General features: G+C 35.9%; 1 protein-coding gene across 5 annotated transcripts in view; it reads left to right on the top strand.

Annotated features, from left to right (window-relative positions):
- Nucleotides 1–12986, top strand: part of MAP3K20 (mitogen-activated protein kinase kinase kinase 20) — a 166940-nt gene that overhangs the window by 75382 nt on the left and 78572 nt on the right. For all 5 annotated transcript variants that reach the window (XM_027557437.1, XM_027557455.1, XM_027557447.1 and 2 more), the window contains exons 3-5: nt 1190–1277; nt 6582–6683; nt 10673–10738. In XM_027557437.1, the coding sequence (XP_027413238.1) occupies nt 1190–1277; nt 6582–6683; nt 10673–10738 (256 nt within the window). The remainder of the gene's footprint in view (nt 1–1189; nt 1278–6581; nt 6684–10672; nt 10739–12986) is intronic.

Genomic DNA, 12986 nt, shown 5'->3' with positions numbered 1-12986 from the left:
CCGATACTGGTTCCAACATTAATGTGTCCTCACATTGAACTCTCATGCTTTACTCACAAAGAGTTGATCTGCCACTGAAAAACAGAGGGCTTATGATTTCCAAACTTCACATGAACTCTATTTTTACAACAAAGGTCATTTATGCTGACCTTTGAAATAGAGTTGCCATATGGATGAATAATTGTATTTATTGTCCAATTAGTGTATTTTCTTTCTACTTGGAAAACTAAATTATGAGAACGTTGTTTGATGAATACAGAATCTCTACACACAGTGAACACTCAGTAATTGTTAAGGAATTATTTCTATAGACCCCTTCAACACTTACTAAAACAAATTGTCAAATCAACCTTGATAAAATGAATGTCTCATCCAGTCACTGATAACGCTCCTTTCTCTTGTTCCCATATTGACCCTGTGTCAACCCATAACCTCTGTTTTCTGTCTACTCAAACTACCTTCAAAGCAAGTTTCACACATTTTTAATGAAAAATCATCTCCTCCTGGGTGTCCCAGGTGGTGCTAGTAGTAACGAACCTGCCTGCCAGTGCAGGAGACATAAAGACGTAGGTTCAATTCCTGGGTCGGGAAGATCCTCTGGAGGAGGGCATGGCAACCAAGTCCAGTATTCTTGCCTGAAGAATCCCATGGACAGAGGGGTAAGAATACTGGAATGGGTAGCCATTCCCTTTTCCAGGGGATCTTCCCAGGCTAGGGATCAAACCCAGGTCTCCTGAATTGCAGGCAGACTCTTTACTGTCTGAGCCAATTTTGTCATAACTGTTCTTCCAACCAATAGAAATTTAGTCGTGTTGCAGTCTGCCAGTGGGGATACTATGCAGAAAAAAAAAAATCTGTTTGACTTTAAGGAAGAAGGCCTTTACTTAAGTATGGCATCTCCCCTCTTTAATCATCCCCCTCTGCCGTCAGTCATGTTGGCTTTCTAGTAAGCACTTCTGCTGCTGCCAGTTCAACCCCATTTCTTTAAAAAATTTTTCAGAAACTTTCAATATAAATTCTTAATCTATCAAGAAGACTGTCAAAGACACTGTTTTATTAGTATCACATGCTTGTTGAACACATACACATCTTTGTAAAGTATGTAAAAGAAAATTGAATATAAAATCTATTTTATGAGACTTTCATAAATGTGAAATTTTATGCAATTTTGTATTTGATTTTTGTATAGGCAGAAATACTCAGCGTCCTCAGTCACAGAAACATCATCCAGTTTTATGGAGTAATTCTCGAACCTCCCAACTATGGTATTGTCACAGGTAGGAACTCCATTTGACTTTTTTCTTTCCCCATTTACCTGGCTTTAGATTCTTTAATATGCTCAAATGCTAATATTACCTTCTGACATGAATTGTGTGCGACTGTCAGATGTCACTTTTGTTGCTATAAAGCATTAATAAAACTGATTATATCAATATAATTAAGAATGGTGTTTCCACTTCTACCCATGTTTAATTGTGCTAATTATATCTGTGTAAATGCTATTTAAATGCACTCACAGCTGCAATACCAATATTTAAAGGTGCCGTTTAACTAAAATTTCATTTAATTAGTTGAAATGAGCGATGTTTTTTGTAACTCTGTGACCTTTTACAAATTAAGATTTCTTGAGCTACTCACGTTGTAATTCTTCACAAGGCATTTTAATTCCATTAGAGCATTCTTTCTTCAAGGTCTCTGATGTGAGAATAATATTTTTCAGGTTTGGTCATCTGGGTTAGTAATGACCTTGATCTAAATTATCGCATAATATGGAACAGCCATTTATAACTGATGGAAATACCCTTTCCAAAATCGAGCACACAGAAAATTTTGCCATATAAAAATACAGAAAGGCACCTATTTATATTACTTTATACTTCGGCCACCTCATGCGAAGAGTTGACTCATTGGATAAGACTCTGATGCTGGGAGGGATTGGGGGCAGGAGGAGAAGGGGATGACAGAGGATGAGATGGCTGGATGGCATCACCGACTCGATGGACATGAGTTTGAGTGAACTCCGGGAGTTGGTGATGGACCGGGAGACCTGGCGTGCTGCGGTTCAGGGGTTCGCAAAGAGTCAGACACGACTGAGCAACTGAACTGAACTGAACTGATACTCATAGTTATATAATCCAATAAACAGCTTCAGGTCTATGATAAGTATAGTGTTCAATTTTACAGTACATAACTTTGACCCAAGTTCTTTATCATGGCAGTTCTTTGACCAAAATAAAACAAACATGAAAACCTTAAAGGATCAGCCAGCCCTCTTTTCTTCTACTGTAGTGGTAAGAACTTGGATTGTCTTTATATATTGTCTTAAAATAACAACAAAATACCCCCAATAAAAAGGAGTGGATTAGGTACTTCCTTATAAATTATGTTATCTAATACTTAGAATAACCTATTTCACATAAGAAACTGAAACTCTAACTTAGGTACTTTTCCAAGATTACCCAACTAAATGGTAGAACCACAGTGGTGTAAATTTCTCAATTGGTTTTATACAGAATCTCCTCTTCTTGTATGTAAGCTAGGTTCTGGAAGGCTATGAGCACACTTTAGATCCAATAGATGTGGAAGATTGAATGTACTGCTCCGTTTTACATAAGAGACTTGAGTATCCTCAACCAGCCCCCCGCAGATAACTGAAGGATGGTAGTACATATGCGACTGAGTCAAGTGTGGAAGGTCAAATGGGTTGAGAATGATAGCACTTGCCTTGCCTCTTGAAATGAACACTAGTGTGGCAGACTTGTAAGTAAGGCAGGCACGAAAACTTGATCACCCAATCCAGCTAGCTCCCTCTTTTTAGAACCTCATTGTCTTTCTCAGATGTTGGAGTCCTGACGGGGAAACCTTGAATAGCTTGTACCTATTCAAATCATCTTGAGTGTACTTGTTAATAAAAAAGGTTGTTGCATCAGGCAGCTGTTGTCACTCATACTGAGGACTTAAAAGAATAATTTAGCAGAGTGATAGAATGGAATGGGCACCAGAATAGGAATTGAGAGATGAAGTCTTGTCTTGATTCTGCCAAAACTCCATAGATGGGTTCCTGATGATCTATGTCTCAATTTTCTCTTCATGAGTGAAGGGACTAGAATTGATTATTTCTGGGTGAGACTGTGTATACGTGCACCCGTGCATGTGTGTTTGCCGAAACTTAACCATAGAGACGATTTTCTAAAACCTACTTGTAAGACTTAGCACAGAGTCCAAGAGGTAGCTGCCATTTTATTTCCCTTGGAAGGGAAGTGAACATCTTTTTCCCAGATCTACAAAATAATGGGATGACTAGAATCTCCAGAGTCAAAAGAAAAGGTACAATAGAGGATCATCTGTGATCATTCTTTGATTTTTGGAAACGTCTTAATTCTGTACTACTGATCAAGCAATAAGCATGAACTGGAGTAACTATAGTAATTTCAAACAAAATAAACTTAAGAAATATTACTAGAAATAAATTGAGTCATTCATAATGATAAAAAGAATCAATACATCAGGAAGATATAGCAATTGTAAATGTATACACAGTTAACAATAGGTCCTCAAAGTACATGAAGCAAAAACTGACTGTAAAAGAGAACCAGTCAGTTCAAAAAAGGGGTTTCAGTATCCCCATTCTCAGTAATTGATAGAACAACTAGATAGAAAATCAGCAAGGATATAGAAGACTTGAAAAACACTCTCAACCAGCTCTACACACCACCCAACAAAGAATGCATATTCTTCTCAAGGGCATATTCTTTAGTATGCATGATAAGTTAAATCATGAAATAAATCTTAATACATCAAAAAGAATTGAATAAAATGGAAGCCCAGTTCAAGTTCAATGCGTGAAGCAGGGCACCCAATGCCAGTGCTCTGTGACAACCTGGGGGGATGGGGTGGGGACGGAGGTGGGAGGCGGGTTCAGGATAGGGGGACACACGTATACCTATGGCCGATTCATGTTAATGCATGGCAAAAGCCATCACAATATTGTAAAGTAATTATCCTCCAATTATAATAAAGGATTGAAGAGTTCTTTAATCACAATAGAATTAAAAAATCAATGCAAGAAAGAAACCTGGAAAATTCCCAAATGTTTGGAAATTACACGACATGTTTCTAAACAGTCAATGAGTCAAGAAACCACAATGGATTTTTAAATATTTTCGACAGAGAGGAAGTGAAAATGCAGCATATCAATATTATAGGTGGAAGACAAAGTAATACTTAGGAGGGAATTTATAAGCATATTAAAAAGCAGAGACATCACTTTGCTGACAAAGGTCTGTATAGTCAAAGCTATGGTTTTTCCAGCAGTCACATACGGATATGAGAGTTGGACCATAAAGAAGACTGAGCACCGAAGAATTGATGCTTTTGAACTGTGGTGTTGGAGAAGACTCTTGAGAGTCCCTCGGATAACAAGGAGATCAAACCAGTACCCTAAAGGAAATCAGCCCTGAATATTCATTGGAAGGACTGATGCTGAAGCTGAGCCTCCAGTAATTTGGTCGCCTGATGTGAAGAGCTGACTCACTGAAGACCGTGATGCTGAGGAAGATCGAGAGCAGGAGGAAAAGGGGACGACAGAGGATGAGATGGTTGGATGGCATCATTGACCCAATGGACATGAGTTTGAGCAAACTCCGGGCAATGATGAAGGCCAGGGAAGCCTGGCGTGCTGTAGTCCATGGAGTTGCAAAGAGTTGGACACAACTGAGCGACTAAACAACAACACATCTATGTTTCATTTAAAAAGAAGGTCTGAAATTGATCATTAAGCTTTAACCTTAACAAACTACAAAAAGAACAAAATTAGCCCAAAGCAAGGCAATGAAAGGAAATAATAAGGATTAGAGCATAATAGAACAACATAGAAAACAGAAAAAGAGAGAATCCATGAAACTAAAATCTTGGTCTTTGTAAAGCTCAGTAAAACTGACAAACCTTTAGCTGGACTGACCAACAAAAAAGAAAATACAAATTGGCAAACTCAGAAATGAAGATAGCATTATGGTCCCTACAGAAATTTAAAAGGATTATAAGGGAATATTATGACCAACTTTATGGCAACAAATTAGACAATTTAGATGCAATGAAAAAATCTTTAAAAATATAAAAATTTTCAAAACTGACTCAAGAAGAAACAAAAAATCTGACCAAAACTATAAGTAAAGAAATTTGAATTCATAATTTAAATATTTCCATAATGAATTTCCAAAACCAGGTGATTTCATTGATGAAGTCTATATGAAATGTAACACCAGTCCTTCCCATACTGTTTCTGAGAATAGAAGGAACACTTGCCAGTTCATTCTATACAGCCAGCATTATCCTAATAGCAAAGCCAGACAGAACCATAATAAGAAAACTACAGACCACCATCCCTCCTGAATATAGATGCAAAAATCCTTGACTAAAAAAAAAAATCCTTCACTGCATATTAGCAAACTGAATCCATCCGCCAATAAAAAGGATTATACATTACAACCAGATGGGATCTATCCCAGAAATGCAAGGTTGATTTAACATCTGAAATCAATTAATGTAAAACACCATAATAGAATAAAAGACAAAAACCAATTTGACATTCTACAATACCCATTTATAATAAGAAATCTCAGCAGGCTAAAAATAGAAGGGAATTTTCTCCACCTGATAAATAACATCTAGAAAAGGAACCATGCAAATATCTATCAACCCAGTGAATGAAAAAAGTGAATGTGATAGATCAATGCAATGAAATACTATTCAGGAATAAAAAGGAGTGAAGTACTGACACACGCTGCAACACAAGAGAGTCTTGCAAACATTATATGAAGAGAAAGAAGTCAGACATAAAGGCCATATATTGTTTCATTCCATTATGTGGAATGTCTAGAAAAGGCACATTTGAGAGTGAGAAAAGATAAATCACAGGGCTGGGGCTGACAGTGGTGAGTAACTAAGTGGGCAGAAGGGACTTGTTTGGGATGGTGAAAAGGTTAAAACTGGGTTGTGGTGGTTATTGCACAAATCTGTAAGTTTCCTAGAAATCAAATTGTACACATATGGTGGGTGAATTTTATGATATGTAATTTATATCTCAAAACCATTTTTAAAGGAATTTTCTCACTTTCTTGGTCTTTTGTAAAGCTTAAAATTTGAGGACTCATCTAAATCCTGATGCAACAAATATAGATTTTTTTACATTGTCACATAAACCCTCTGACTTACGTGTTTAACCTTATTTATCTCCTAAGAAGCACAATTTTTTGAAATACCTATATTCATGCCTGCCTTTGTTTCAAATGCATTCTTGCAACACCTTCGTGTTTCTGAATTCCATCCAAATGGCTTTAGATTTCATCACCAGCTGAAGATATTATCCATTCTATCCATTCTGTTAGTGGTCTTGTCTTTGACAGATTTCTTTCCAGGATGACATTAATTTTGAGAAACCACAGCATAGAACAGTTTTTTTCTTATAAGTTTTAATGTCTTTTGTTAAATTCTTTAACACATTTTCTCAATGAAACCATGCAGTCTTATTTGTGAATTGTGTCTTGGTTTTAATTCTATGCTTATCTTTCCTTTGAAAACAGAATATGCTTCTCTGGGATCACTCTATGATTACATTAACAGTAACAGAAGTGAAGAAATGGATATGGATCACATTATGACCTGGGCCACTGATGTAGCCAAAGGTAATGTTTCATGTATTCTACAGCATAGTTGGAGAGATCCTGACATGGTGACTTAAGTCGGAAGATTTCTTATTCTGTCTTAAGATTTTTTTTTTTTTCAGACAAAAGTAGCAAGAATTCTGCAGCTTACTGTACACATAATATTTTAGGCCATTGCCTTTCCACTGCTGCATTGCTTTTTTCTCTTTCCTTTCTTTACTTCTTTACCAAAAACCAAGTTTCAACAAAATCAGTGGCTCCAAGGCAGATATTTTTGTCCCATTTTCTAACACTGTAATTGACCAGCTTGCTCAATACATTAAATGGAAAGATCATATTTCTGTTATTGTTCTTTAAGTTTCAGACTGCAGTATCCAGAAAACGTGACTTACTGTAGGATTAGTTCTACTTCTTTTGTATATATAATAATATGCTAAAAATAGTAACCACTTGCAAAAAAGTTTTATTTGGCCTTCAGTGCAAAAGCAATTCAGATTTTATTTTATATTTAATGTAAACTTGAAAATCACCCTTGGAAATGGAATATTTTTTAATACACAAAATCCCTAAACAAGGTGCCTAGTTCTTTTTCCCTCATAAATTCCTTCATAGACAAATGCTCTCTAAAGCAATTTAAACTCCATTTATTTTTATCTTTTTTCCATTTTCCTAACTGAATGTTTCTGAGTTTTATTTATAACTGTCAAAGTTGCTTTGGAAACAACTTAATCTAAATAATGAATGCTGATGGTTACATTTGTATTCTAGCAACCCCTGGAAAGCAAGTGTGTCCAAATTTTACTGGGGCAATTAGCTCCTTTGCATTTTGCTAATCCAATCTCTACAAGTATCTCTTTACAAAGCAAATAAAAGGATATTTAGTACTCAATAAGGAAAGCAACTCATACTTTGCTTTCACTGGCAAGTCACACAGAGACTTCCAAAAGTAATAGTCTTTCCTTTGGGGAATTATCCTATCTGTTTTAAGTTTCATCAACACCTGCCAAATTCTTCAAATAGAGAAAGTGGAAATTTAAAAAAAAAGTTTCATGCAAAATGCTGCAGCTTGAGTGATACTTCATTACCTTATAAGAATAATAAGCTCTATGTTTAGGATGGTGTACTTAAGGCTTTGGCTGTATTAATTAACTTAATTGTGTATTCATGCATGAGACATCTCAAATCAGTCTTAAAATTTCTCATTCTTCAAGACATTTTCATGGAACATCATAGCCACTTCTCTGCATATCAGGGGCCACCTGTTTGTAAGCTGGGTAATGTGCTGTTATTGAAAACCGCCTGAAGCATTGTGGAAATACTCTTAGAGGAAAGTAAATACATATACAAGCAGCCCTTGACTTAAAGCACTTCACCTTACAGACATTTGCATTTAGGGTGCTCAGCCAATTACACCCGTCTTATTACTTAATGGCACTTAGGATGGATAGCAAACAAATCAACTGACACCATCGCTTGGCTTCTTGCTGTGCACACTGTTTAGCTTCCCTGGCCCCTAGCCTGTAAACCTCATCCCTCCTGATCCCTTCCCCTGCAACAGTCCCTGTCTGTGGGGCAAGTCCTTTGGCTCCAGATCAGCTCAGTCATTCCTGGGGTTTCTCAAGAGTCCCGGCTATATCAGAAAGAAAAGGAAGAGAAGGAATAGGACTAAACAGCAAGCTGGAACTAGGGGTGAAAACCTGGGATGAAGAAGATGGGAGTGTCCAAAACTACACAGTAATAGAAATCACTTTTTGGTGGCTGATGAATTAATTTGAAAGGCAAGTTCTAATGTGTTCAGCCTCAGGTGAGAAGTGTGAAGCAGAGAAGACAGTTGTTTACAACTATACAGGTAGTTCTTAATATTTAAAATGGCCTACAAAAAGAAGAAGAAATTAATGCTTTCAGAATGACTTCAACCCTGTCTGATAAAGCTATGTGTGGAACTTGGAGAGGGAAGCCTTGATTTTTGTTGATTCAGTTTTGAATTCAGCTGTGCCCTTCAGTTTGACCATGATTGAAGCCACTGAAGCAACAAGATGTTGAGAAATCAGAGGATGAATAATTCATTTCAAATAAGAGTTGATTCATGCAGTTTTGAAATAGGCATTGCTTAACATCACTGGAAAGAGAAAACCTTCTCAAAGGCAAAACAGACTGTCTTCTTTCTGGGTGGGAAGAGGGAAGGAGGGCAGACCAGTATATCTAAAATTGCTGCAAGTCAGCCAGCAATGGGTAAAAGGAACAATTAAAGCTAACAAGCCTGGATCCAGTCTCCAAATGATCGTCATTGATTCCAAATCTTCCCAAAGTGACACCTGTGAAATCTTTTTTAGGAAACCCTGAATTTTAAAATTGATAGAGATATTTTTCAGGCCTCCTGTTTTCTTGCAATAAAAATATGGCAGAATTATAGATAGCACTATCAAAACACACTAAATAGAATTCTATATGATTGTGATTACAACTGTTCATGTACACTAAATATTCTATAAATGTATACTATATGTTATACACAGATAAGAGCTTGCTCAATACAATATGGTACTTCTTTTCACAATATCTACAGTGAGGAAGAAAAGTCCCTATATTCTAAGCCTTTGTGCTTGAGTGTTTTTTTAAGTTCTTTATTGTCAGCAAATGTAGAAATGATGTAGCTCTACCTCTAGTAGTAATTAAACAGTTTCTACCTGAAAAATTATTCAGGAATTGGATTCTTAAAGCAAGAGAGAAATAACTATGAAATTCTGTCATAAAAATTATTAAAAGTACCCAAGTTGTAGCTATTGAATTTTCACAGCTTGGAATATGTAGAACTTAATATTAGAAGAAAGATTTCCTTTATTCCAGTTACATTTTATTTAAGATATTTGAATTGCTAATACTTTTGTTGACTCTTCAGTAATAACTTTAAATGGCAAGAGTTTAAATTTTTTGAAATTTTTCTTTGTTCTTTCATGATTCTTCAATATATAATAACTAGAAAGTAGAAAATAACAGATTTTATATACTGAAAAAAGAACCAAGGCCTCATTATTAAACTGTGTTCAGCAGATAGTTCATTAGCCAAAGGAATGGTTTTGATTGAGGTGAGAGAGCTATTTCTTTGATTGTTTAGAAAAGACAAGAAATAGAGAGGAAATATTTCAGTAGAAAATGTTTTTGTTCTTTATTCTAGATAGACTATATATAAATACAGGGAAGGAACCAAATATTACTAAAGGAGTAACTGTGAAATATGTATCTTTTAAAATATAATGTTTTATTCAAAATAAGAAAACTGCTTAATTTATGTACATACAATTTACTGAAGTAACTTGATTTCCAATATGTTGTAAAGAATTTTAGAGTACATTGAAATATAGATTATCTCAAAGATTTGTCTTTGTAAGAAGAATAAAATATTTTATAACTACTGTGTATTTTTCTGTCTGAGGATTACAAAATTCTTTACCAACCATAGCTAATGAATTCAAGCAGTCTCCCCATCCGCACCCCACCTCCACTCCCAGGGTCTTACCGGAGTGAATACTGAGAAAATGAATGAGGCTGCCCTGGGTAACTTCAGACATGCAAATGAAAACTGAAATTTGTGGTCAGAACTGTGGCTGATTTAGGCGGCAGCTGGTGGTGGAATACCTTAGTCACTTTCACCTTATCATTTCTTTCAGTGGGATCTGTTTTATTTTTGTGCAGACTCCAGAAAATCAAGGTGTCCTATTGGATACTGTGAGAAGCTAACTTTATTCACTAATTCCGACTTATATGACATTAAAGCACATACACTTTCCATACTATTTGAATTTTCCTAGTGTAGGCATGTCTTGTCCCTGTTTTATCTATCATGGAAGAATAGAGCACATGGATTAAGTTTTTGCTGTTAAATCCCTTGTAAAAATATGGAAAGTAATACTGATGTTTAAAATAGAGGTAATACTGATGTAATGTTGAAAATTATATTAACTATATTTCTATTATAATTATATTCATTATATTTCTTTTTGTATGAAAAGGAATGCACTATTTACATATGGAGGCTCCTGTCAAGGTGATTCACAGAGATCTCAAGTCAAGAAATGGTAAAGTAGTCATATGTTTTTATCTCACCTATTAAAAATAACACGCACCTTTGTATAGAAATAAGCATCATGCTTTCCATATCTTTTGTAACCTGCTGTTTGACTCACAGCTAATACCATGAAAATCTTTCCATTATTAATAAATTCAAAATCCTCCCCATTATTTCAAGGGGCTGCATAGAATTCCACTATATAAGTAGCACAGAATGTGGACATTTGGGTTTACATTTTTTTTCTATGATAAAAAAAAATGTTAAGCTTAATAGTTTTCAGCAAAAATTTTCAACACATCCCTAATTATTTATCTAGAATATTCTCTAGAAGAGGTACTGCTGTATCCAAGCACATAGTGGTAGTGTATTTCTAACTTCTATTTTTGGATGACTCTCTGTACTAGCAGTTTTGAGTTTCGTTCTTGTTACTCTTGAATTATTTGGTGTAAATTTTTATGTCACTCATATTACCTGGAGGAGTGCCCAAAAATGATCAGCAGGGCTTGGAAAGTAAAAGCTTTCTTTTTCTTCTTTCTCTTCTTCTCTGCTTCTTAAAGTTTATTTATGATCCTATATTTTATAATTTGTAGAGTGAGCACTTTTAAATGACTTTCAGGATTAGATGTTACCTTCAAGTAGGAGTGGTAATTGAATGCTTCTTCCATTGCGTCACTTGAAAATTAATGGAGAAAGGCAGTGGTGTTATTTAACTAGCCAGCACTGAAAGCTTGAATCAGAGTTTGCTACTTCAAAAAAAAAACCAAAAACTTGGTATCGATTCATTTGCATGCTTTAATTATTTATTTGTTTTCTAAGCGATTTGTCGTGTTTTCTACGTGATTCTTCTAAAAACAATTTATTTTTAGAAAATCTTTAAATCATTGCAGTTAAAATGGGTAAATACTAATAGTGTGATCCTTGGAATGAGTAGTCATGGTCAGTAGAGAAAGAGAACTCAGGAGTTTGACCAGCTGTGCAGGACCGTGATGCTTGTGGGGGTGGAGGTGGGGAAGTTGTTGGCAGCTGCCAGTCCTCAGCAGTTCAGGTTGGACCACCACCCCAACCCTGAAGTTGACTCTGGCTCACTGTTCTTGCTGTTTTCTAGATTTCGTCTCTTATCCTTTAGCTTTCCTTAGACGTAAGTTTCTTTTTTTTTTTTTTTCTAATTTTATTTTATTTTTAAACTTTACATAATTGTATTAGTTTTGCCAAACATCAAAATGAATCCGCCACAGGTATACATGTGCTCCCCATCCCGAACCCTCCTCCTCCCTCCCCACACCATCCCCCTGGGCCGTCCCAGTGCACCAGCCCCAAGCATCCAGCATCGTGCATCGAACCTGGACTGGCAACTCGTTTCCTACATGATATTTTACATGTTTCATTGCCATTCTCCCAAATCTTCCCACCCTCTCCCTCTCCCACAGAGTCCATAAGACTGTTCTATACATCAGTGTCTCTTTTGCTATCTCGTACACCGGGTTATTGTTACCATCTTTCTAAATTCCATATATATGCGTTAGTATACTGTATTTATGTTTTTCCTTCTGGCTTACTTCACTCTGTATAATAGGCTCCAGTTTCATCCACCTCATAAGAACTGATTCAAATGTATTCTTTTTAATGGCTGAGTAATACTCCATTGTGTATATGTACCACAGCTTTCTTATCCATTCATCTGCTGATGGACATCTAGGTTGCTTCAACTTTTAACGTACATGGGTTAACAGGAAGTTGTTGGGCTTCCCAAGTGGCTCAGTGATTAAAAAAACAAAAATCTGCCTGCCATTATGGGAGACACAAGAGACATGGGTTTGATCCCTGCATTGGGAATGTCCCCGGGAGGAGGAAATGACAACCCACTCTAGTATTCTTGCCTGGATAATCCCATGGACTGAGGAGCCTGGTGGGCTACAGTCCATGGGATTGCAAAGAGTCAGATACAACTGAGTCACTGAGCATGCATCCACAACAGGAAGTCATTGGGAAAAAAATCTAGAATCTAGTAGGAGGTATCAGAGTTTATAACTTTGTATATTTTCAATTCTTGCTCAGAATTTCAATCTAAATAAGTGTTTGATGTCTCTCCTTTTAATATAGTTTATTAGTATATCTTAAACATCCCATGAGATAATGGTTAAATTATTCAAACTGTCTTTATGAAACTAACAATGGAGAATGTTTGCATTTTTTGAAATTATAGTAGTTACTTGATGGTAAAACACATACACGTTGAAACAATATAGAGCTAACTT

This window comes from Bos indicus x Bos taurus, chromosome 2, assembly GCF_003369695.1.
Source record: "Bos indicus x Bos taurus breed Angus x Brahman F1 hybrid chromosome 2, Bos_hybrid_MaternalHap_v2.0, whole genome shotgun sequence".
Classification (NCBI taxonomy): Eukaryota; Metazoa; Chordata; class Mammalia; order Artiodactyla; family Bovidae; genus Bos; species Bos indicus x Bos taurus.
Note: the sequence above shows the minus strand (reverse complement) of the source record. Positions and strands in the feature narration are given on the sequence as shown.